The sequence below is a fragment of the Somniosus microcephalus genome, unplaced genomic scaffold (assembly GCF_052327205.1).
Source record: "Somniosus microcephalus isolate GS21.2 unplaced genomic scaffold, FLI_Smic_1.0 unresolved_chr1, whole genome shotgun sequence".
Lineage (NCBI taxonomy): Eukaryota > Metazoa > Chordata > Chondrichthyes > Squaliformes > Somniosidae > Somniosus > Somniosus microcephalus.
The window spans coordinates 124,366,701-124,393,506 of record NW_028225179.1 but is presented as its reverse complement, the minus strand read 5'-3'; the positions used below and the strand labels follow the sequence as shown (position 1 = coordinate 124,393,506).

At 49.3% G+C, this 26,806-nt stretch overlaps 2 protein-coding genes across 3 annotated transcripts in view; one reads left to right on the top strand and one right to left on the bottom strand.

The window, feature by feature from the left end:
• The first annotated feature begins 1,148 nt into the window (after positions 1-1,148).
• LOC147095800 (vesicle-trafficking protein SEC22b-like) overlaps positions 1,149-26,806 on the top strand; it is a 523,236-nt gene continuing 497,578 nt past the window's right edge. The window contains exon 1 of one of the 2 annotated variants that reach the window (XM_085974807.1): positions 1,149-1,358. In XM_085974807.1, the coding sequence (XP_085830933.1) occupies positions 1,164-1,358 (195 nt within the window). In that variant the 5' untranslated portion in view covers positions 1,149-1,163. The remainder of the gene's footprint in view (positions 1,359-26,806) is intronic. The other variant, XM_085974808.1, reaches the window with a different exon arrangement.
• LOC147095802 (pre-B-cell leukemia transcription factor 2-like) overlaps positions 2,237-26,806 on the bottom strand; it is a 113,413-nt gene continuing 88,843 nt past the window's right edge. The window contains exon 5 of the mRNA XM_085974173.1: positions 2,237-2,292. Within this exon, the coding sequence (XP_085830299.1) occupies positions 2,237-2,292 (56 nt within the window). The remainder of the gene's footprint in view (positions 2,293-26,806) is intronic.

Genomic DNA, 26,806 nt, shown 5'->3' with positions numbered 1-26,806 from the left:
AATGTGTAATGAAGATATACCCCTACAACACAAGGTGGACAACTTCTTGTTTGCCTACCGGAATGCGACACATGCGGTTACCAACCAAACTCCAGCCATGATGTTCTTCAATCAAAGACTACGATGCCACTTGGATTTGGTTAAGCCAAACGTCCGAAGAGATGTGGAGAACAGGCAGTTTCAGAATATGAATGAAAGGCCGACCAGGAGTTTTAAGATAGGTCAACCAGTTTTGGCCCGGGACTACCGCACTGAGCAATGGCAGCCAGGAACGATTTGTACACGACAAGGACCTCTCATGTATACCGTGGACGTTGGGGAGAGCATTGTAAGACGCCATGCTGACCAGATTCTAGAGTCACTGGAAAACGTCAACTCCACACTACGATCTGAGACACCTGGTAATGAAATCGACGTTCCAATTGCAGCTACCGCAGAACCGGTAATATTGGAAGCAGATGAACCAAACAATGACATTGATCCCGACTCAACATTGCCAGAAGAACCTGATCCCCCAAAGAGGCGTTATCCAGACAGAATCAGGAAGCCTCCTCAAAGACTGAACTTATAATTGCTTAAACTTAACCAATGTATCTAGCAACAGTAATTGTGATTGTAATTAGTTATCATTTAGTTGTTAAATGAATGTTATGTACTGTTTATCTAAAAGGGGAGGAATTGTTGTGTATGTACCTTTAAGAGAATAACTGGTCTCAGACTGCAGTACCGGCAGTGACCACCCCTGTATAAAAGGCGCTAGTGAGCCTCTGTGTTTTTAGTTTCACTATGGACTTCCACCAGTAAAGACTTACTTTGTTCACTCCTGCTGTTCGTGTCTCAATTATTCACAGATGTAACAGGTGGCAGAGCTTTGGATGCGCTGACGTTTACGGGGGGCGCGAGGCAGAGTGGGTGGACCAGGAGAGCGGTCCATTTCGAGGAAGTCATATAAATATGTGCACCTTTAATAAACAATTGCTGTCTTTTGAGACTCGCCACCGGCTGGGGACGTGTTGACATTTGCACTTTGGTGGAGTGCAGGTTAAATGGAAAGGCGCGGCGTGCCTTTAAGGAAGTTGTCTGGGGAGAGTTTTGCCTGCCCCCTTTAAGCAGCTGGCCTGCTGTCAGCCTTGCCCTGCGCTGACGCGGCGCTGCCTCGCCGAATGAGCCACGTCACTCAAGAGCGAGTGTCAGACTCCCGGGCTCGCAGGTTACAAGAACCCGGACCTTGGAACACTTTTTTTCCCTCTTTCTTTGCAAAGATGATCCTGATGACCATGATCGCTCGGGTGGCGGACGGGCTGCCCCTCGCAGCCTCCATGCAGGAGAACGAGCAGGTAAAGCGGCACTGCAAAGAGGTAGGGAGAGAGAGAGAGAAAGAGGCACAGATCTTCTCACCTCTCAGTGTTATTTGTGCACCGGAGCAGGAGGTAATAGGATTACAGCAGCAGGTATTTACTGAACACACACACACACACACCTGGGCGCTTGGTTAAAAACACATTAAAAATGAGTTCAGGCCTTTTTGCAGGATTTGGGTTGTGCAGTGCACAGTTTCATTCTCTGCTGGGAGTTTAACTGCATGCAAATAGTCAGTTGCCTTGTCAATATCGGGCAAGCTGCATAGATGGGAGGGGTGTGTTGCCCAGAATATGCCACCCTGCGCCACCTGGGAGCTTTGGGTGGGTCATACCCTTTGTTGTACTCCTACCGACCAAATCTGGCGACCAGCTCTGGGTTGTCGCTTTATGGAAAGAAAAAACTTGGATTTTTACGGCGCCTTTCACGACCGCGGGACGTCCAAAAGCGCTTTACAACCAATGCAGCACTTTCGGAGTGCAGTCGCTGTTTAACGACTCACCCGAAAGACGGCACCTCCGACAGGGTAGCACTCCCTCAGCACTGCACTGGAGTGTCAGCCTAGCTTTATGTGCACAAGTCCCTGGAGTGGGACTTGAACCCACAACCTTCTGACTCAGAGACACCATATCGGGGAGGATGCGCACCCTCCTGGTTTGTGTTAAGGATATGTCGCTGCATCTGTGAGTCACCTGCATTGAAACACAGCAAACTCTTTGGGCGTGGTATTCTGAGCCCCCTCCCCCCCTCCCCCCCACCACTGCCGGGACCTCGCGGGCAGTAGGTGGCTTAGTGGAAAGTCGTGGCCACACTGGGTGCGAGTTAGCATCCTTAGTGTCTAAGGGTTGGCAACGATTGCAGTGAAACTGTCGATCTTTCAGTGAGGGATTCGCCACCTGTCAGGGCACTGATTGCTGGAGCCTATCGTGACATCTGCTGACGGCAGAAGAAATATTAAAGCACTTGTCAACTTGCCCCATAGCTATTACTAGCGCAAAAGGATATTTAGGATGGATTTGAAGTGGAGATTACATCTCGGGGTTCAGACAAAGGCTATAATTTCATCATCGGGATTTGTGATATCTGAACGCTTGTTTTAGATTCTTAAATTAATTGGATTCCCTGTATCCATTAGTCTATATATAAACCTTCTGAACCCCTCGATTAGATTCTAGCCTGTAACTCACTCCCGGGTATCCATTATTTATATATATAAAAGAGCTCTTCTGTCTGTCTGTCTGTCTGTCTGTCCGTTCTCTATACGTTCGAAAGTTATAGAGCGTACCTACACGCGCGTCACATCAAAAGAAAGCTTACGATTACGGACTGGTCATAGGCGTATTTACTTTTCCATCAGACAAAAATCGTGCCCACGGTATCCAAAAACGTTCAAAATTCCGCTCATTAAATGGGAAAAGTTCCACTCATTTGCTTATTAGCATTGAGTGATGTGAAGGTTGACCAATCGTGCGGTCGAGCGACCTGACAGTTGACCGACGGTTGAACAATCGCTGTGTCGCGGGGGCGGGTTCATTGCGCGTGCGGGTGGGCCATCCTACAGTTGAGTGTTGAGTGACTTGACGATTGACCAATTCTACGCTTCAGTGACCTGACGGTCAACCAATCGGTGCGTGTGTGGGCGGGCCTTATCATTCTGAACCGAGGTGAGTGGCCGCCATCTTGATTCTTCAGCATTTTTTTTTCCACACTTTGTGTGTCAGGGAATTTATTTGAATTATGTTTTAGGGAATTAAATAACAATTTATTTGAGTTTTAAATTATATTTAGCAACAGTAGGAAATGAAGTGATCCCCTGCCCTTCGCCCGGAGGCTCGCCTACTTTGACGGCCATTTCAAGCCGCTGTGCCAGCGCCGGGCGCAGCCTAGCAGCCCAGGAAGCCTGGGCCTTGAGTTGCGGGCCGTGCCGGTAGCCGCCGCGCACAAAACTACCCCGCGGCGTCAACAGCCCCGCCCGAGAGCCCGACCCAAAGCCATCAGGTGAGTGGCCGCGGCGGCCCAGTCTCTCTCACACTCCCAATCTCTCACACTCCCAATCTCTCTCTCACACTCCCAATCTCTCTCTCTCTCACACTCCCAATCTCTCTCTCTCACACTCCCAATCTCTCTCTCTCTCACACTCCCAATCTCTCTCTCTCACACTCCCAATCTCTCTCTCTCTCTCACACTCCCAATCTCTCTCTCACACTCCCAATCTCTCTCTCTCTCACACTCCCAATCTCTCTCTCTCTCTCTCACACACTCCCAATCTCTCTCTCTCTCTCACACACTCCCAATCTCTCTCTCTCTCACACTCCCAATCTCTCTCTCTGACACTCCCAATTTCTCTCTCTCTCTCACACTCCCAATCTCTCTCTCTCTCTCACACTCCCAATCTCTCTCTCTCACACTCCCAATCTCTCTCTATCTCACTCCCAATCTCTCTCTCACACACTCCCAATCTCTCTCTCTCTCTCACACTCCCAATCTCTCTCTCTCACACTCCCAATCTCTCTCTCTCTCACACTCCCAATCTCTCTCTCTCTCACACTCCCAATCTCTCTCTCTCTCTCACACACTCCCAATATCTCTCTCTCTCACACTCCCAATCTCTCTCTCTCTCTCACACTCCCAATCTCTCTCTCTCTCACACTCCCAATCTCTCTCTCTCTCTCACACTCCCAATCTCTCTCTCTCAAGCCCAGTCTCTCTCTCTCTCTTACACTCCCAATCTCTCTCTCTCTCACACTCCCAATCTCTCTCTCTCACACTCCCAGTCCCTCTCTCTCACACACTCCCAGTCTCTCTCTCTCTCACACACTCCCACTCTCTCTCTCACACACTCCCAATCTCTCTCTCTCTCACACACTCCCATCTCTCTCTCTCTCTCACACCCAGTCTCTCTCTCTCACTCCCAATCTCTCTCTCTCACACTCCCAATCTCTCTCTCTCTCACACTCCCAGTCTCTCTTTCTCTCACTCCCAATCTCTCTCTCTCACACTCCCAATCTCTCTCTCTCTCACACTCCCAATCTCTCTCTCTGACACTCCCAATCTCTCTCTCTCTCACTCCCAATCTCTCTCTCTCTCACACTCCCAATCTCTCTCTCTCTCACACTCCCAATCTCTCTCTCTCTCACACTCCCAATCTCTCTCTCTCTCACACTCCCAATCTCTCTCTCTCTCACACTCCCAATCTCTCTCTCTCTCACACTCCCAATCTCTCTCTCTCTCACACTCCCAATCTCTCTCTCTCTCTCACACTCCCAATCTCTCTCTCTCTCACACTGCCAATCTCTCTCTCTCACACTCCTAATCTCTCTCTCTCACACTCCCAATCTCTCTCTCTCTCACACTCCCAATCTCTCTCTCTCACACTCCCAATCTCTCTCTCTCTCACACTCCCAATCTCTCTCTCTCTCACACTCCCAATCTCTCTCTCTCACACTCCCAATCTCTCTCTCTCTCACACTCCTAATCTCTCTCCCTCACACTCCCAATCTCTCTCTCTCTCACACTCCCAATCTCTCTCTCTCTCACACTCCCAATCTCTCTCTCTCACACTCCCAATCTCTCTCTCTCTCACACTCCCAATCTCTCTCTCTCTCACACTCCCAATCTCTCTCTCTCACACTCCCAATCTCTCTCTCTCACACTCCCAATCTCTCTCTCTCACACTCCCAATCTCTCTCTCTCACACTCCCAATCTCTCTCTCTCACACTCCCAATCTCTCTCTCTCTCACACTCCCAATCTCTCTCTCTCTCACACTCCCAATCTCTCTCTCTCTCTCTCACACTCCCAATCTCTTTCTCTCTCTCTCACACTCCCAATCTCTCTCTCTCACACTCCCAATCTCTCTCTCTAACACTCCCAATCTCTCTCTCTCTCACACTCCCAATCTCTCTCTCACACTCCCAATCTCTCTCTCACACTCCCAATCTCTCTCTCTCTCACACTCCCAATCTCTCTCTCTCTCACACTCCCAGTCTCTCTCTCTCACACTCCCAATCTCTCTCTCTCTCACACTCCCAATCTCTCTCTCTCTCACACTCCCAATCTCTCTCTTCTCTCTCTCTCACACTCCCAATCTCTCTCTCTCTCACACTGCCAATCTCTCTCTCTCTCTCACACTCCCAATCTCTCTCTCTCTCACACTCCCAATCTCTCTCTCTCACACTCCCAGTCTCTCTCTCAAATTCAAATTCAAATTCAAATCGCTTTATTGGCATGATAAGGTACATCTTATGTTACCAAAGCATCAAAATACATTTATGGTTGAACACATAAATGCAGTCCAATCTCTCTCTCTCTCACACTCCCAGTCTCTCTCTCTCTCTCACACACTCCCACTCTCTCGCACTCTCTCACACACTCCCACTCTCTCTCTCTCTCACACCCACTCTCTCTCTTTCTCACACACTCCCACTCTCTCTCTCTCTCTCTCACTCCCAGTCTCTCTCTCACTCCCAGTCTCTCTCTCTCTCACACTCCAAACTCTCTCTCTCTCTCACTCCCAATCTCTCTCTCTCACACTCCCAATCTCTCTCTCTCACACTCCCAATCTCTCTCTCTCTCACACTCCCAATCTCTCTCTCTCTCACTCCCAATCTCTCTCTCTCACACTCCCAATCTCTCTCTCTCTCACACTCCCAATCTCTCTCTCTCAAGCCCAGTCTCTCTCTCTCTCTTACACTCCCAATCTCTCTCTCTCTCACACTCCCAATCTCTCTCTCTCACACTCCCAATCTCTCTCTCTCTCACACTCCCAATCTCTCTCTCTCACACTCCCAATCTCTCTCTCTCACACACCCAATCGCTCTCTTCTCTCACACTCCCAATCTCTCTCTCTCACACTCCCAATCTCTCTCTCTCTCACTCCCAATCTCTCTCTCTCTCTCTCACACTCCCAATCTCTCTCTCTCTCTCACTCCCAGTCTCTCTCTCTCTCACACTCCCAATCTCTCTCTCTCTCTCACACTCCCAATCTCTCTCTCTCTCACACTCCCAATCTCTCTCTCTCAAGCCCAGTCTCTCTCTCTCTCTTACACTCCCAATCTCTCTCTCTCTCACACTCCCAATCTCTCTCTCTCACACTCCCAATCTCTCTCTCTCATACTCCCAGTCTCTCTCTCTCACACACTCCCAGTCTCTCTCTCTCTCACACACTCCCACTCTCTCTCTCTCTCACACTCCCAATCTCTCTCTCTCTCACACTCCCAATCTCTCTCTCTCACACTCCCAATCTCTCTCTCTCACACTCCCAATCTCTCTCTCTCTCACACTCCCAATCTCTCTCTCTCACACTCCCAATCTCTCTCTCTCTCACACTCCCAATCTCTCTCTCTCTCACACTCCCAATCTCTCTCTCTCACACTCCCAATCTCTCTCTCTCACACTCCCAATCTCTCTCTCTCACACTCCCAATCTCTCTCTCTCTCACACTCCCAATCTCTCTCTCTCTCACACTCCCAATCTCTCTCTCTCTCTCTCACACTCCCAATCTCTTTCTCTCTCTCTCACACTCCCAATCTCTCTCTCACACTCCCAATCTCTCTCTCTCACACTCCCAATCTCTCTCTCTCTCACACTCCCAATCTCTCTCTCACACTCCCAATCTCTCTCTCACACTCCCAATCTCTCTCTCTCTCACACTCCCAATCTCTCTCTCTCTCACACTCCCAGTCTCTCTCTCTCACACTCCCAATCTCTCTCTCTCTCACACTCCCAATCTCTCTCTCTCTCACACTCCCAATCTCTCTCTTCTCTCTCTCTCACACTCCCAATCTCTCTCTCTCTCACACTGCCAATCTCTCTCTCTCTCTCACACTCCCAATCTCTCTCTCTCTCACACTCCCAATCTCTCTCTCTCACACTCCCAGTCTCTCTCTCAAATTCAAATTCAAATTCAAATCGCTTTATTGGCATGATAAGGTACATCTTATGTTACCAAAGCATCAAAATACATTTATGGTTGAACACATAAATGCAGTCCAATCTCTCTCTCTCTCACACTCCCAGTCTCTCTCTCTCTCTCACACACTCCCACTCTCTCGCTCTCTCTCACACACTCCCACTCTCTCTCTCTCTCACACCCACTCTCTCTCTTTCTCACACACTCCCACTCTCTCTCTCTCTCTCTCACTCCCAGTCTCTCTCTCACTCCCAGTCTCTCTCTCTCTCACACTCCAAACTCTCTCTCTCTCTCACTCCCAATCTCTCTCTCTCACACTCCCAATCTCTCTCTCTCACACTCCCAATCTCTCTCTCTCTCACACTCCCAATCTCTCTCTCTCTCACTCCCAATCTCTCTCTCTCACACTCCCAATCTCTCTCTCTCTCACACTCCCAATCTCTCTCTCTCAAGCCCAGTCTCTCTCTCTCTCTTACACTCCCAATCTCTCTCTCTCTCACACTCCCAATCTCTCTCTCTCACACTCCCAATCTCTCTCTCTCTCACACTTCCAATCTCTCTCTCTCACACTCCCAATCTCTCTCTCTCACACACCCAATCGCTCTCTTCTCTCACACTCCCAATCTCTCTCTCTCACACTCCCAATCTCTCTCTCTCTCACTCCCAATCTCTCTCTCTCTCTCTCACACTCCCAATCTCTCTCTCTCTCTCACTCCCAGTCTCTCTCTCTCTCACACTCCCAATCTCTCTCTCTCTCTCACACTCCCAATCTCTCTCTCTCTCACACTCCCAATCTCTCTCTCTCAAGCCCAGTCTCTCTCTCTCTCTCACACTCCCAATCTCTCTCTCTCTCACACTCCCAACCTCTCTCTCTCACACTCCCAATCTCTCTCTCTCACACTCCCAGTCTCTCTCTCTCACACACTCCCAGTCTCTCTCTCTCTCACACACTCCCACTCTCTCTCTCTCTCACACTCCCAATCTCTCTCTCTCTCACACTCCCAATCTCTCTCTCTCTCACTCCCAATCACTCTCTCTCTCTCTCACACTCCCAATCTCTCTCTCTCTCACTCCCAGACTCTCTCTCTCTCACACTCCCAATCTCTCTCTCTCACACTCCCAATCTCTCTCTCTCTCACACTCCCAATCTCTCTCTCTCAAGCCCAGTCTCTCTCTCTCTCTTACACTCCCAATCTCTCTCTCTCTCACACTCCCAATCTCTCTCTCTCACACTCCCAATCTCTCTCTCTCACACACTCCCAGTCTCTCTCTCTCTCACACACTCCCACTCTCTCTCTCTCTCTCACACACTCCCAATCTCTCTCTCTCTCACACACTCCCATCTCTCTCTCACTCCCAGTCTCTCTCTCTCTCACTCCCAATCCCTCTCTCTCACACTCCCAATCTCTCTCTCTCTCACACTCCCAGTCTCTCTTTCTCTCACTCCCAATCTCTCTTCTCTCACACTCCCAATCTCTCTCTCTCTCACACTCCCAATCTCTCTCTCTCTCACTCCCAATCTCTCTCTCTCTCTCTCACACTCCCAATCTCTCTCTCTCTCTCACTCCCAGTCTCTCTCTCTTTCACACTCCCAATCTCTCTCTCTCTCACACTCCCAATCTCTCTCTCTCTCACTCCCAATCTCTCTCTCTCTCTCTCACACTCCCAATCTCTCTCTCTCACACTCCCAATCTCTCTCTCTCAAGCCCAGTCTCTCTCTCTCTCTTACACTCCCAATCTCTCTCTCTCTCACACTCCCAATCTCTCTCTCTCTCACACTCGCAATCTCTCTCTCTGACACTCCCAATCTCTCTCTCTCTCACTCCCAATCTCTCTCTCTCTCACACTCCCAATCTCTCTCTCTCTCACACTCCCAATCTCTCTCTCTCTCACACTCCCAATCTCTCTCTCTCTCACACTCCCAATCTCTCTCTCTCTCACACTCCCAATCTCTCTCTCTCACACTGCCAATCTCTCTCTCTCACACTCCTAATCTCTCTCTCTCACACTCCCAATCTCTCTCTCTCTCACACTCCCAATCTCTCTCTCTCACACTCCCAATCTCTCTCTCTCTCTCACACTCCCAATCTCTCTCTCTCTCACACTCCCAATCTCTCTCTCTCACACTCCCAATCTCTCTCTCTCTCACACTCCTAATCTCTCTCTCTCACACTCCCAATCTCTCTCTCTCTCACACTCCCAATCTCTCTCTCTCACACTCCCAATCTCTCTCTCTCACACTCCCAATCTCTCTCTCTCTCACACTCCCAATCTCTCTCTCTCTCACACTCCCAATCTCTCTCTCTCTCACACTCCCAATCTCTCTCTCTCACACTCCCAATCTCTCTCTCTCTCACACTCCCAATCTCTCTCTCTCTCACACTCCCAGTCTCTCTCTCTCTCACACTCCCAATCTCTCTCTCTCTCACACTCCCAATCTCTCTCTCTCTCACACTCCCAACCTCTCTCTCTCTCTCACACTCCCAATCTCTCTCTCTCTCACACTCCCAATCTCTCTCTCTCTCACACTCCCAATCTCTCTCTCTCTCACACTCCCAATCTCTCTCTCACACTCCCAATCTCTCTCTCACACTCCCAATCTCTCTCTCACACTCCCAATCTCTCTCTCACACTCCCAATCTCTCTCTCTCACACTCCCAATCTCTCTCTCTCTCACACTCCCAGTCTCTCTCTCTCACACTCCCAATATCTCTCTCTCTCACACTCCCAATCTCTCTCTCTCTCTCACACACTCCCAATCTCTCTCTCTCTCACACTCCCAATATCTCTCTCTCTCACACTCCCAATCTCTCTCTCTCTCTCTCACACTCCCAATCTCTCTCTCTCTCACACTCCCAATCTCTCTCTCTCACACTCCCAGTCCCTCTCTCTCACACACTCCCAGTCTCTCTCTCTCTCACACACTCCCACTCTCTCTCTCTCTCACACACTCCCAATCTCTCTCTCTCTCACACACTCCCATCTCTCTCTCTCTCTCACACCCAGTCTCTCTCTCTCACTCCCAATCTCTCTCTCTCACACTCCCAATCTCTCTCTCTCTCACACTCCCAGTCTCTCTTTCTCTCACTCCCAATCTCTCTCTCTCACACTCCCAATCTCTCTCTCTCTCACACTCCCAATCTCTCTCTCTGACACTCCCAATCTCTCTCTCTCTCACTCCCAATCTCTCTCTCTCTCACACTCCCAATCTCTCTCTCTCTCACACTCCCAATCTCTCTCTCTCTCACACTCCCAATCTCTCTCTCTCTCACACTCCCAATCTCTCTCTCTCTCACACTCCCAATCTCTCTCTCTCTCACACTCCCAATCTCTCTCTCTCTCACACTCCCAATCTCTCTCTCTCTCTCACACTCCCAATCTCTCTCTCTCACACTGCCAATCTCTCTCTCTCTCACACTCCTAATCTCTCTCTCTCACACTCCCAATCTCTCTCTCTCTCACACTCCCAATCTCTCTCTCTCACACTCCCAATCTCTCTCTCTCTCACACTCCCAATCTCTCTCTCTCTCACACTCCCAATCTCTCTCTCTCACACTCCCAATCTCTCTCTCTCTCACACTCCTAATCTCTCTCCCTCACACTCCCAATCTCTCTCTCTCTCACACTCCCAATCTCTCTCTCTCTCACACTCCCAATCTCTCTCTCTCACACTCCCAATCTCTCTCTCTCTCACACTCCCAATCTCTCTCTCTCACACTCCCAATCTCTCTCTCTCACACTCCCAATCTCTCTCTCTCACACTCCCAATCTCTCTCTCTCACACTCCCAATCTCTCTCTCTCACACTCCCAATCTCTCTCTCTCACACTCCCAATCTCTCTCTCTCACACTCCCAATCTCTCTCTCTCTCACACTCCCAATCTCTCTCTCTCTCACACTCCCAATCTCTCTCTCTCTCACACTCCCAATCTCTCTCTCTCTCACACTCCCAATCTCTCTCTCTCTCTCTCTCACACTCCCAATCTCTCTCTCTCACACTCCCAATCTCTCTCTCTCACACTCCCAATCTCTCTCTCTCTCACACTCCCAATCTCTCTCTCACACTCCCAATCTCTCTCTCACACTCCCAATCTCTCTCTCTCTCACACTCCCAATCTCTCTCTCTCTCACACTCCCAGTCTCTCTCTCTCACACTCCCAATCTCTCTCTCTCTCACACTCCCAATCTCTCTCTCTCTCACACTCCCAATCTCTCTCTTCTCTCTCTCTCACACTCCCAATCTCTCTCTCTCTCACACTGCCAATCTCTCTCTCTCTCTCACACTCCCAATCTCTCTCTCTCTCACACTCCCAATCTCTCTCTCTCACACTCCCAATCTCTCTCTCTCGCACACTGCCAATCTCTCTCTCTCTCTCTCACACTCCCAATCTCTCTCTCTCTCACACTCCCAATCTCTCTCTCTCACACTCCCAGTCTCTCTCTCAAATTCAAATTCAAATTCAAATCGCTTTATTGGCATGATAAGGTACATCTTATGTTACCAAAGCATCAAAATACATTTATGGTTGAACACATAAATGCAGTCCAATCTCTCTCTCTCTCACACTCCCAATCTCTCTCTCTCTCACACTCCCAATCTCTCTCTCTCTCACACTCCCAATCTCTCTCTCTCACACTGCCAATCTCTCTCTCTCACACTCCTAATCTCTCTCTCTCACACTCCCAATCTCTCTCTCTCTCACACTCCCAATCTCTCTCTCTCACACTCCCAATCTCTCTCTCTCTCTCACACTCCCAATCTCTCTCTCTCTCACACTCCCAATCTCTCTCTCTCACACTCCCAATCTCTCTCTCTCTCACACTCCTAATCTCTCTCTCTCACACTCCCAATCTCTCTCTCTCTCACACTCCCAATCTCTCTCTCTCACACTCCCAATCTCTCTCTCTCACACTCCCAATCTCTCTCTCTCTCACACTCCCAATCTCTCTCTCTCTCACACTCCCAATCTCTCTCTCTCTCACACTCCCAATCTCTCTCTCTCACACTCCCAATCTCTCTCTCTCACACTCCCAATCTCTCTCTCTCTCACACTCCCAGTCTCTCTCTCTCTCACACTCCCAATCTCTCTCTCTCTCACACTCCCAATCTCTCTCTCTCTCACACTCCCAACCTCTCTCTCTCTCTCACACTCCCAATCTCTCTCTCTCTCACACTCCCAATCTCTCTCTCTCTCACACTCCCAATCTCTCTCTCACACTCCCAATCTCTCTCTCACACTCCCAATCTCTCTCTCACACTCCCAATCTCTCTCTCTCTCACACTCCCAATCCCTCTCTCTCTCACACTCCCAGTCTCTCTCTCTCACACTCCCAATATCTCTCTCTCTCACACTCCCAATCTCTCTCTCTCTCTCACACACTCCCAATCTCTCTCTCTCTCACACTCCCAATCTCTCTCTCTCTCACACTCCCAATCTCTCTCTCTCACACTCCCAATCTCTCTCTCTCAAGCCCAGTCTCTCTCTCTCTCTTACACTCCCAATCTCTCTCTCTCTCACACTCCCAATCTCTCTCTCTCACACTCCCAGTCCCTCTCTCTCACACACTCCCAGTCTCTCTCTCTCTCACACACTCCCACTCTCTCTCTCTCTCACACACTCCCAATCTCTCTCTCTCTCACACACTCCCATCTCTCTCTCTCTCTCTCACACCCAGTCTCTCTCTCTCACTCCCAATCTCTCTCTCTCACACTCCCATCTCTCTCTCTCTCACACTCCCAGTCCTCCTTTCTCTCACTCCCAATCTCTCTCTCTCACACTCCCAATCTCTCTCTCTCTCACACTCCCAATCTCTCTCTCTGACACTCCCAATCTCTCTCTCTCTCACTCCCAATCTCTCTCTCTCTCACACTCCCAATCTCTCTCTCTCTCACACTCCCAATCTCTCTCTCTCTCACACTCCCAATCTCTCTCTCTCTCACACTCCCAATCTCTCTCTCTCTCACACTCCCAATCTCTCTCTCTCTCACACTCCCAATCTCTCTCTCTCTCACACTCCCAATCTCTCTCTCTCTCTCTCTCACACTCCCAATCTCTCTCTCTCACACTGCCCAATCTCTCTCTCTCTCAACACTCCCTAATCTCTCTCTCTCACACTCCCAATCTCTCTCTCTCTCACACTCCCAATCTCTCTCTCTCACACTCCAATCTCTCTCTCTCTCACACTCCCAATCTCTCTCTCTCTCACACTCCCAATCTCTCTCTCTCACACTCCCAATCTCTCTCTCTCTCACACTCCCTAATCTCTCTCTCCTCACACTCCCAATCTCTCTCTCTCTCACACTCCCAATCTCTCTCTCTCTCACACTCCCAATCTCTCTCTCTCTCACACTCCCAATCTCTCTCTCTCACACTCCCAATCTCTCTCTCTCACACTCCCAATCTCTCTCTCTCACACTCCCAATCTCTCTCTCTCACACTCCCAATCTCTCCTCTCTCACACTCCCAATCTCTCTCTCTCACACTCCCAAATCTCTCTCTCTCACACTCCCAATCTCTCTCTCTCACACTCCCAATCTCTCTCTCTCACACTCCCAATCTCTCTCTCTCACACTCCCAATCTCTCTCTCTCTCACACTCCCAATCTCTCTCTCACTCACACTCCCATCTCTCTCTCTCTCACACTCCCAATCTCTCTCTCTCTCACACTCCCAATCTCTCTCTCTCTCTCTCTCACACTCCCCAATCTCTCTCTCTCACACTCCCAATCTCTCTCTCTCACACTCCCAATCTCTCTCTCTCTCACACTCCCAATCTCTCTCTCACACTCCCAATCTCTCTCTCACACTCCCAATCTCTCTCTCTCTCACACTCCCAATCTCTCTCTCTCACACTCCCAGTCTCTCTCTCTCACACTCCCAATTCTCTCTCTCTCTCACACTCCCAATCTCTCTCTCTCACACACTCCCAATCTCTCTCTTCTCTCTCTCTCACACTTCCAATCTCTCTCTCTCGCACACTGCCAATCTCTCTCTCTCTCTCTCACACTCCCAATCTCTCTCTCTCTCACACTCCCAGTCTCTCTCTCAAATTCAAATTCAAATTCAAATCGCTTTATTGGCATGATAAGGTACATCTTATGTTACCAAAGCATCAAAATACATTTATGGTTGAACACATAAATGCAGTCCAATCTCTCTCTCTCTCACACTCCCAGTCTCTCTCTCTCTCTCTCTCTCACACACTCCCACTCTCTCGCTCTCTCTCACACACTCCCACTCTCTCTCTCTCACACACTCCCACTCTCTCTCTCTCTTTCTCACACACTCCCACTCTCTCTCTCTCTCTCTCTCACTCCCCAGTCTCTCTCTCTCTCACTCCCAGTCTCTCTCTCTCTCACACTCCCAATCTCTCTCTCTCTCTCACTCCCAATCTCTCTCTCTCACACTCCCAATCTCTCTCTCTCACACTCCCCAATCTCTCTCTCTCTCACACTCCCAATCTCTCTCTCTCTCACTCCCCAATCTCTCTCTCACACTCCCAATCTCTCTCTCTCTCACACTCCCAATCTCTCTCAAGCCCAGTCTCTCTCTCTCTCTCTTACACTCCCAATCTCTCTCTCTCTCACACTCCCAATCTCTCTCTCTCTCACACTCCCAATCTCTCTCTCTCTCACACTCCCAATCTCTCTCTCTCACACTCCCAATCTCTCTCTCTCACACTCCCAATCGCTCTCTTCTCTCACACTCCCAATCTCTCTCTCTCACACTCCCAATCTCTCTCTCTCTCACTCCCAATCTCTCTTCTCTCTCTCTCTCTCACTCCCAGTCTCTCCCTCTCTCACACAGTTCAGTTCAGTTCAGTTCAAATGCTTTATTGGCATGAAAGTTTACAGAGAACCATATTGCCAAAGCTTACATTGCAAAAAGGTACAGTTTTCCAACATTCTGTAGGTGTCAATCGATTTGACATTTGTTGGGTATATACAATATTACTTTTAAACAATATTAATTTTAAACAGTCTTTCTACTTCATTTGGTACGTTCAATATTAATTTTAAACAGTCTTACTTTTAAACAGTCCTCAGGTTGTGACATGTTGTTACATATTTAGCCCCAAGGTATGGTCTGTCTCCTTCTCCTAGGACTAATCTCAATTTTGACAGATCATCCAATTCCTTGAAATCTGGGGTTGTTTGGCTTAGCTTGTTGAATAATATGTTTCTTGATGTGTTGAATTTTTCGCATTTTAGGAGGAAATGCATTTCTGTTTCAACCTCGCCAGCCAGACATTGATCGCATATTCTATTCTCTCTAGGCTGCCAGGATTTCTTGTATCTGCCTTTTTCAATTTCCAGTTGGTGGTCGCTTAGTCTGTACCTGGTGAGGGTCTGTCTCTGTTTTGTGTCTCTGATGGTCGTGAGGTAGTCTGCCAGTTTATATTCTCTTTTTAGGGCCCGGTAACATTCTAATCTGCTTTGGCTTTCGGTTATTTTGTTCCAATGTTCCAGGTAGGTTTCTTTGCATTTTTTAATGATTTGGTTCACTCGGATTGGTGTTTGGACGGCTGTGTTGGTCTGGGGCTGGTCAGGGTCCGGCTGAGTACTTAGTTTCAGTAGCAGCTGACTCAGGGGACTCTTTTCTGGGTTTAGCTCTTGGGTCTGAAAGGCTTTGAAATGAAGGGTGTCTGGGGAGCTAGATTTGAGGTGATTTAGGAAGTTTAGTGCTCGTTTTTGGATGTTTACTCTCACACTCCCAATCTCTCTCTCTCTCACACTCCCAATCTCTCTCTCTCTCACACTCCCAATCTCTCTCTCTCAAGCCCAGTCTCTCTCTCGCTCTTACACTCCCAATCTCTCTCTCTCTCACACTCCAATCTCTCTCTCTCACACTCCCAATCTCTCTCTCTCACACTCCCAGTCTCTCTCTCTCACACACTCCCAGTCTCTCTCTCTCTCACACACTCCCACTCTCTCTCTCTCTCTCTCTCTCTCACACTCCCAATCTCTCTCTCTCTCACACTCCCAATCTCTCTCTCTCTCACTCCCAATCTCTCTCTCTCTCTCTCACACTCCCAATCTCTCTCTCTCTCTCACTCCCAGTCTCTCTCTCTCTCACACTCCCAATCTCTCTCTCTCACACTCCCAATCTCTCTCTCTCTCACACTCCCAATCTCTCTCTCTCAAGCCCAGTCTCTCTCTCTCTCTTACACTCCCAATCTCTCTCTCTCTCACACTCCCAATCTCTCTCTCTCACACTCCCAATCTCTCTCTCTCACACTCCCAGTCTCTCTCTCTCACACACTCCCAATCTCTCTCTCTCTCACACACTCCCATCTCTCTCTCTCTCACTCCCAGTCTCTCTCTCTCTCACTCCCAATCCCTCTCTCTCACACTCCCAATCTCTCTCTCTCTCACACTCCCAGTCTCTCTTTCTCTCACTCCCAATCTCTCTTCTCTCACACTCCCAATCTCTCTCTCTCTCACACTCCCAATCTCTCTCTCTCTCACTCCCAATCTCTCTCTCTCTCTCTCTCACACTCCCAATCTCTCTCTCTCTCTCACTCCCAGTCTCTCTCTCTTTCACACTCCCAATCTCTCTCTCTCTCACACTCCCAGTCTCTCTTTCTCTCACTCCCAATCTCTCTTCTCTCACACTCCCAATCTCTCTCTCTCTCACACTCCCAATCTCTCTCTCTCTCACTCCCAATCTCTCTCTCTCTCTCTCTCACACTCCCAATCTCTCTCTCTCTCTCACTCCCAATCTCTCTCTCTCTCACACTCCCAATCTCTCTCTCTCTCACACTCGCAATCTCTCTCTCTGACACTCCCAATCAGTTCAGTTCAGTTCAGTTCAAATGCTTTATTGGCATGAAAGTTTACAGAGAACCATATTGCCAAAGCTTACATTGCAAAAAGGTACAGTTTTCCAACATTCTGTAGGTGTCAATCGATTTGACATTTGTTGGGTATATACAATATTACTTTTAAACAATATTAATTTAAATCTCTCTCTCTCTCACTCCCAATCTCTCTCTCTCTCACACTCCCAATCTCTCTCTCTCTCACACTCCCAATCTCTCTCTCTCTCACACTCCCAATCTCTCTCTCTCTCACACTCCCAATCTCTCTCTCTCTCACACTCACAATCGCTCTCTCTCTCACACTCCCAATCTCTCTCTCTCACACTGCTAATCTCTCTCTCTCACACTCCTAATCTCTCTCTCTCACACTCCTAATCTCTCTCTCTCACACTCCCAATCTCTCTCTCTCACACACTCCCAATCTCTCTCTCTCTCACACTCCCAATCTCTCTCTCTCCACACTCCCAATCTCTCTCTCTCTCACACTCCTAATCTCTCTCTCTCACACTCCCAATCTCTCTCTCTCTCACACTCCCAATCTCTCTCTCTCACACTCCCAATCTCTCTCTCTCTCACACTCCCAATCTCTCTCTCTCTCACACTCCCAATCTCTCTCTCACCTCACACTCCCAATCTCTCTCTCTCACACTCCCAATCTCTCTCTCTCACACTCCCAATCTCTCTCTCTCTCACACTCCCAATCTCTCTCTCTCTCACACTCCCAGTCTCTCTCTCTCTCACACTCCCAATCTCTCTCTCTCTCACACTCCCAATCTCTCTCTCTCTCACACTCCCAACCTCTCTCTCTCTCTCACACTCCCAATCTCTCTCTCTCTCACACTCCCAATCTCTCTCTCTCTCACACTCCCAATCTCTCTCTCACACTCCCAATCTCTCTCTCACACTCCCAATCTCTCTCTCTCTCACACTCCCAATCTCTCTCTCTCTCACACTCCCAGTCTCTCTCTCTCACACTCCCAATCTGTCTCTCTCTCACACTCCCAATCTCTCTCTCTCTCACACTCCCAATCTCTCTCTTCTCTCTCTCTCACACTCCCAATCTCTCTCTCTCACACTGCCAATCTCTCTCTCTCTCACACTCCCAATCTCTCTCTCTCTCACACTCCCAATCTCTCTCTCTCACACTCCCAATCTCTCTCTCTCTCACACTGCCAATCTCTCTCTCTCTCTCTCACACTCCCAATCTCTCTCTCTCTCACACTCCCAATCTCTCTCTCACACTCCCAGTCTCTCTCTCAAATTCAAATTCAAATTCAAATCGCTTTATTGGCATGATAAGGTACATCTTATGTTGCCAAAGCATCAAAATACATTTATGGTTGAACACATAAATGCAGTCCAATCTCTCTCTCTCTCACACTCCCAGTCTCTCTCACTCTGTCTCTCTCTCACACACTCCCACTCTCTCGCTCTCTCTCTCACTCCCAGTCTCTCTCCCTCTCACTCCCAGTCTCTCTCTCTCTCACACTCCCAATCTCTCTCTCTCTCTCACTCCCAATCTCTCTCTCTCACACTCCCCAATCTCTCTCTCTCACACTCCCAGTCTCTCTCTCACACTCCCAATCTCTCTCTCTCTCTCACACACCCAATCTCTCTCTCTCACACTCCCAATCTCTCTTTCTCTCACACTCCCAATCTCTCTCTCTCTCACTCCCAATCTCTCTCTCTCTCACTCCCAATCTCTCTCTCTCACACTCCCAACTCTCTCTCTCACAATCCCAATCTCTCTCTCTCTCTCACACTCCCAATCTCTCTCTCTCTCTCACTCCCAGTCTCTCTCTCTCTCACACTCCCAATCTCTCTCTCACTCACACTCCCAGTCACTCTCTCTCACACTCCCAATCTCTCTCTCTCACACACCCAATCTCTCTCTCTCTCACACTCCCAATCTCTCTCTCTGACACTCCAATCTCTCTCTCTCTCACTCCCAATCTCTCTCTCTCTCTCACACCCAATCCTCTCTCTCTCACACTCCCATCCTCTCACTCACACTCCCACTCTCTCACTCACACACTCCCAACTCTCACTCACACACTCCCAATCTCTCTCACTCACACTCCCAATCTCTCTCTCTCTCACACTCCCAATCTCCTCTCTCACACACTCCCAATCTCTCTCTCTCTCACACTCCAATCTCTCTCTCACACTCCCAATCTCTCTCTCTCTCACACTCCCAATCTCTCTCTCTCTCACTCCCAATCTCTCTCTCTCTCACTCCCAATCTCTCTCTCTCTCTCACACTCCCAATCTCTCTCTCTCACACTCCCAGTCTCTCTCTCACACTCCCAATCTCTCTCTCTCTCACACACTCCCAGTCTCTCACTCTCACACTCCAATCTCTCTCTCACACTCCCAATCTCTCTCTCTCTCTCACTCCCAATCTCTCGCTCTCTCACACTCCCAATCTCTCTCTCTCTCTCACTCCCAATCTCTCTCTCTCTCACACACTCCCAAACTCTCTCTCTGACACTCCCAATCTCTCTCTCTCTCACACTCCCAATCTCTCTCTCTCACACTCCCAATCTCTCTCTCTCTCACACTCCCAATCTCTCTCTGTCATACTCCCAATCTCTCTCTCTCACACTCCCATCTCTCTCTCTCTCACACTCCCAATCTCTCTCTCTCACACTCCCAATCTCTCTCTCTCACACTCCCAATCTCTCTCTCACACCTCCCAATCTCTCTCTCTCACACTCCCAATCTCTCTCTCCTCACACTCCAATCACTCTCTCTCTCACACTCCCAATCTCTCTCTCTCTCACACTCCCAATCTCTCTCTCTCTCACACACTCCCAAACTCTCTCTCTCACACACACCCCAATCTCTCTCTCACTCACACTCCCAATCTCTCTCTCTCTCACTCCCAATCTCTCTCTCTCTCACTCCCAATCTCTCTCTCTCTCTCACTCTCACTCCCAATCTCTCTCTCTCTCACACTCCCAATCTCTCTCTCTCACACTCCCAATCTCTCTCTCTCTCACACTCCCAATCTCTCTCTCTCTCACTCCCAATCTCTCTCTCTCTCACTCCCAATCTCTCTCTCTCTCTCACACTCCCAATCTCTCTCTCTCACACTCCCAGTCTCTCTCTCTCACTCCCAATCTCTCTCTCTCTCACACACTCCCAGTCTCTCTCTCTCACACTCCCAATCTCTCTCTCACACTCCCAATCTCTCTCTCTCTCTCACTCCCAATCTCTCTCTCTCTCACACTCCCAATCTCTCTCTCTCTCTCACACTCCCAATCTGTCTCTCTCACACTCCCAATCTCTCTCTCTCTCTCACTCCCAATCTCTCTCTCTCACACTCCCAATCTCTCTCTCTCACACTCCAATCTCTCTCTCTCTCTCACACTCCCAATCTCTCTCTCTCACACTCCCAATCTCTCTCTCTCACACTCCCAATCTCTCTCTCTCTCACACTCCCAATCTCTCTCTCTCACACTCCCAATCTCTCTCTTCCTCACACTCCCAATCTCTCTCTCTCTCACACTCCCAATCTCTCTCTCTCTCACTCCCAATCTCTCTCTCTCTCTCACACTCCCAGTCTCTCTCTCTCTCTCACTCCCAGTCTCTCTCTCTCTCACACTCCCAATCTCTCTCTCTCTCACACTCCCAGTCTCTCTCTCTCTCACACTCCCAATCTCTCTCTCTCTCTCACACTCCCAATCTCTCTCTCTCTCTCACACTCCCAATCTCTCTCTCTCTCTCTCACTCCCAGTCTCTCTCTCTCTCACACTCCCAATCTCTCTCTCTCTCACACTCCCAGTCTCTCTCTCTCTCACACTCCCAATCTCTCTCTCTCTCTCTCACACTCCCAATCTCTCTCTCTCTCTCACTCCCAGTCTCTCTCTCTCTCACACTCCCAGTCTCTCTCTCTCTCTCTCACACTCCCAATCTCTCTCTCTCTCTCACTCCCAATCTCTCTCTCTCTCACACACTCCCAAACTCTCTCTCTGACACTCCCAATCTCTCTCTCTCTCACACTCCCAATCTCTCTCTCTCACACTCCCAATCTCTCTCTCTCTCACACTCCCAATCTCTCTCTCTCTCACACTCCCAATCTCTCTCTGTCATACTCCCAATCTCTCTCTCTCACACTCCCAGTCTCTCTCTCTCTCACACTCCCAATCTCTCTCTCTCACACTCCCAATCTCTCTCTCACACTCCCAATCTCTCTCTCTCACACTCCCAATCTCTCTCTCTCACACTCCAACTCTCTCCCACTCAATCCACCTCTACTCAATCCTCTCTCTCACACTCCCAATCTCTCTCTCTCTCACACTCCCAATCTCTCTCTCTCACACTCCCAATCTCTCTCTCTCTCTCACTCCCAATCTCTCTCTCTCTCACTCCCAATCTCTCTCTCTCTCTCTCACTCCCAATCTCTCTCTCTCTCACTCCCAATCTCTCGCTCTCTCACACTCCCAATCTCTCTCTCTCACACTCCCAATCTCTCTCTCTCACACTCCCAATCTCTCTCTCTCTCTCACACTCCCAATCTCTCGCTCTCTCACACTCCCAATCTCTCTCTCTCTCACAGTCCCAATCTCTCTCTCTCTCACTTCAATTCAATTCAATTCAAATCGCTTTATTGGCATGATATGGTCCATCTTATGTTGCCAAAGCATCGAAATACATTTATGGTTGAACACATAAACGCAGATCTATTCATACAGCGTATAAACAGATATATCCCTGAGTGTATAAATATACATTCGTATAATTTGTAAATACTCTTTTCTTAGGTTTACTGGTTGTCCCTCTGTTTATGGCAAGCTGTAACATAGTGTGCCGCTAGTGTTACACAGTTTCTCTCTTCCCCTAGTAGGTATGGGAGTTTTTGGTCATCATTCAAATTTCTGAATTCAGGGCATATTTGTGAGAATTTTTGGTAGAAATTCTCCCTGATGCCCTGATATTTTCCTCAAGCTGTGAGGAAGTGCATCTCTGTCTCCACCACTCCCTGACTGCAGTGAGAGCATATCCTGTCCTCTCTTGGCAGCCGGGTCTCCCCGTGTCTGCCTTTTTCGATCGCCAGGCTATGTTCACTAAGTCTGTACCTTGTCAAGGTTTTTCTCAGTTTACTCCCAGTATCTCTCTCTCACACTCCCAATCTCTCTCTCTCTCACACTCCCAATCTCTCTCTCTCACACCCCCAGTCTCTCTCTCTCACACACTCCCAGTCTCTCTCTTTCACACTCCCAATTTCTCTCTCTCTCACACTCCCAATCTCTCTCTCTCTCACACTCCCAATCTCTCTCTCTCTCACACACTCCCACTCTCTCTCTCTCTCTCACTCACTCCCACTCTCTCTCCCTCTCTCTGTCACACACACTCCCCCTCTCTCTCTCTCTCTCTCTCACACACACTCCCACTCTCTCTCTCACACTTCCAGTCTCTCTCTCTCACACACTCCCAGTCTCTCTCTCTCTCTCTCTCTCTCTCACACTCCCACTCTCTCTCTCTCTCTCTCACACTCCCACTCTCTCTCTCTCTCACACACTCCCACTCTCTCTCTCTCTCACACACTCCCACTCAATTCACAATTCACAATTCAAATCGCTTTATTGGCATGATAAGCTACATCTTATGTTGCCAAAGCATCAAAATACATTTATGGTTCAGCACATAAACGCAGTTCTGTTCATACAGTGTATAAACAGGTATATCCCTGAGTGTATAAATATACATTCGCATTGTTTATATATATTCTTTTCTTAGTTTACTGGTTGTCCCTCTGTTCATGGCAAGCTGTAACATAGTGTGCCGCCAGTGTTATACAGCTTCTCTCCTCTCCCAGTAGGAATGGGAGTTTTTGGTTGTCATTCAGATTTCTGAAATCAGGGCATATTTGTGAGAATTTTTGGTAGAAATTCTCCCTGATGCCCTCTCTCTCTCTCTCTCACACACTCCCACTCTCTCTCTCTCTCTCTCTCACTCCCAGTCAAATCAAATTCAAATTCAAATTCAAATGCTTTATTGGCATGAAAGTTTACAGAGAACCATATTGCCAAAGCTTACATAGCAAAAAGGTACATTTTCAAACATTCTGTAGGTGTCAATCGATTTGACATTTGTTGTTTACATACAATATTTTAAACAATATTAATTTTAAACAGTCTTTCGACTTCATTTGGTACATTCAATATTAATTTTAAACAGTCTTAATTTTAAACAGTCCTCAGGTTGTGACATGTTGTTACATATTTGGCCCCAAGGTATGGTCTGTCTCCTTCTCCCAGGACTAATCTCAATTTTGACAGGTCATCCAATTCCTTGAAATCTGGGGTTGTTTGGCTTAGCTTGTTGAATAATATGTTTCTTGATGTGTTGAATTTTTCGCATTTTAGGAGGAAATGCATTTCTGTTTCAACCTCGCCGGCCAGACATTGATCGCATATTCTATTCTCTCCAGGCTGCCAGGATTTCTTGTATCTGCCTTTTTCAATTTCCAGTTGGTGGTCGCTTAGTCTGTACCTGGTGAGGGTCTGTCTCTGTTTTGTGTCTCTGATGGTCGTGAGGTAGTCTGCCAGTTTATATTCTCTTTTTAGGGCCCGGTAACATTCTAATCTGCTTTGGCTTTCGGTTATTTTGTTCCAATGTTCCAGGTAGGTTTCTTTGCATTGTTTAATGATTTGGTTCACTCGGATTGGTGTTTGGACGGCTGTGTTGGTCTGGGGCTGGTCAGGGTCCGGCTGAGTACTTAGTTTCAGTAGCAGCTGACTCAGGGGACTCTTTTCTGGGTTTAGCTCTTGGGTCTGAAAGGCTCTCTGTCTCTCTGTCTCACACACTCCCACTCTCTCGCTCTCTCTCACACTCCCAATCTCTCTCTCTCTCACACTCCCAATCTCTCTCTCTCTCTCACACTCCCAATCTCTCTCTCTCACACTCCCAATCTCTCTCTCTCTCTCACACTCCCAATCTCTCTCACTCCCAGTCTCTCTCGCTCACACACTCCCACTCTCTGTCTCACTCCCAGTCTCTCTCGCTCTCACTCCCAATCTCTCTCTCTCACACTCCCAATCTCTCTCTCTCTCACACTCCCAATCTCTCTCTCTCACACTCCCAATCTCTCTCTCTCTCACACTCCCAATCTCTCTCTCTCTCACACTCCCAATCTCTCTCTCTCACACTCCCAATCTCTCTCTCTCTCTCACACTCCCAATCTCTCTCTCTCTCTCACACTCCCAGTCTCTCTCTCTCACACTCCCAGTCTCTCTCTCTCTCACACTCCCAGTCTCTCTCTCTCTCACACTCCCAATCTCTCTGACACTCCCAATCTCTCTCTCTCTCTCACACTCCCAATCTCTCTCTCTCTCACTCCCAATCTCTCTCTCTCACACTCCCAATCTCTCTCTCTCATACTCCCAATCTCTCTCTCTCACACTCCCAATCTCTCACACTCCCAATCTCTCTCTCTCTCTCACACTCCCAATCTCTCTCTCTCACACTCCCAATCTCTCTCTCTCTCACACTCCCAATCTCTCTCTCTCTCTCACACTCCCAATCTCTCTCTCACACTCCCAATCTCTCTCTCTCTCACACTCCCAATCTCTCTCTCTCTCACACTCCCAATCTCTCTCTTTCACACTCCCAATCTCTCTCTCTCTCACACTCCCAATCTCTCTCTCTGACACTCCCAATCTCTCTCTCTCTCTCACACTCCCAATCTCTCTCTCTCTCTCACACTCCCAATCTCTCTCTCTCTCACACTCCCAATCTCTCTCTCACACTCCCAATCTCTCTCTCTCTCACACACTCCCAATCTCTCTCTCACACTCCCAATCTCTCTCTCACACTCCCAATCTCTCTCTCTCACACTCCCAATCTCTCTCTCTCACACTCCCAATCTCTCTCTCTCTCTCCTTCCCTCTCTCTCTCTCACTCTCCTTCCTTCTCTCTCTGTCTCTCTCTCCTTCCCTCTCTCGCTCTCTTTCCCTCTCTCTCTCTCTCCTTCCCTCTGCCTCCCCTCTCTTCCTCCCCTCTCTCCCCCTCTCCTCGCTCCCCCACCTTCTCCCCCCCTCCTTCCCTCCCCCCTCCACTCTCCCCCCTCCTACTCCCCCCCTTCCCTCCCTCCCCTCCCCCCTGCCCTCCCCCTCCCCCTTCCTCTCCCTCTCCCCCTTCCCTTCCTCCCCCTTCCCTTCCTCCCCCTTCCCCTTCCTCCCCCTTCCCCCCGTCGCTCTCTCTTCCCCCCCAGTCGTGCTCACTCCCCCCATCTCTCGCTCTCTCTCTTCCACCCCAGTCGCTCTCTCTCTTCCACCCCAGTCGCTCTCTCTCTTCCCCCCAGTCGCTCTCTCTCTTCCCCCCAGTCGCTCTCTCTCTTCCCCCCAGTCGCTCTCTCTCTTCCCCCCAGTCGCTCTCTCTCTTCCCCCCAGTCGCTCTCTCTCTTCCCCCCAGTCGCTCTCTCTCTTCCCCCAGTCGCTCTCTCTCTTCCCCCCAGTCGCTCTCTCTCTTCCCCCCAGTCGCTCTCTCTCTTCCCCCCAGTCGCTCTCTCTCTTCCCCCCAGTCGCTCTCTTCCCCCCAGTCGCTCTCTTCCCCCCAGTCGCGCTCTCTCTCTTCCCCCCGTCGCTTTCTCTCTTCCCCCCAGTCGCTCTCTCTCTTCCCCCCAGTCGCTCTCTCTCTGTTCCCCCCAGTCGCTCTCTCTGTTCCCCCCAGTCGCGCTCTCTTCTTCTCCCAGTCACTCTCTCTCTTCCCCCCAGTCGCTCTCTCTCTTCCCCCCAACTTGCTCTCTCTGTCTTCCAACAACAAGCTGCCCTCAAAAAAGCCTCGGCACCGCCGGGCACCCCCAGCTAGTCTATATATATAAAACATTCGTGGTGTCTGTCTGTCTGTCTGTCCGGGGCATCACTCAAAAGTTATAGAACGTAACTACACATATGTTATATCAAAAGAAAGCTTATGATTAGGGGAGTCTCATAGGTGTATTTACTTTTTGGTCAGACAAACATTGTTCGGACAGTACAAAAAACGTTAAAAAAACGGACAAAATCCGCTCATTAGCGGTTGACCAATCCTACTGCTCATTAGCGTTGAGTGACATGATGGTTGACCAATTGGGGGGCGTTTCATGGCGTTTCTGGGCGGGGCCTAATCCTTCAAACTGCCGAGCGGGAGCTGAGCTGAGGTGAGTGGTGGCCATTAACGACCGGCCGGGCCTGAAGCTTAAAAAATGGTCATGGAGGTGAGGAAATTGTTGATTCATTAGTATTGATTCAGGAATTTCTCTCTCTCTCTCCTTCCCCCCTCTCTCTCTCTCTCTTTCTCTCTCCTTCCCCCCCACCCTCTCTCTCTCTCACTCTCTCCCGAAGCGGGAGCTCAGCTGAGGTGAGTCGCGGACCGAGAGCCCGGCCGGGCCTAAAGCGCTAGGCCACGCACGGTCACCGCGGCCTGCCTCTAAGTCCTTCCCCCCCCCTCTCTCTCTTCCCCCCTCTCTCTCTTCTCTTCCCTCTCTCTCTCTCTCTCCTCTTCCCTCTCTCTCTCTCTCTCTCCTTCCCCCTCTCTCTCTTGCCATTAGTGCGGGACCGGGAAAACCGGGGCTTTCCAACGAGCCACCTCCGACCTGCGTGTCTGCGTGGGTTTCCTCCGGGTGCTCCGGTTTCCTCCCACAGTCCAAAGATGTGCAGGTTAGATTGATTTGGCTATGATAAATTGACCCTTAGTGTTAGGGGATTAAATACGTGGGGTTACGGGGATAGG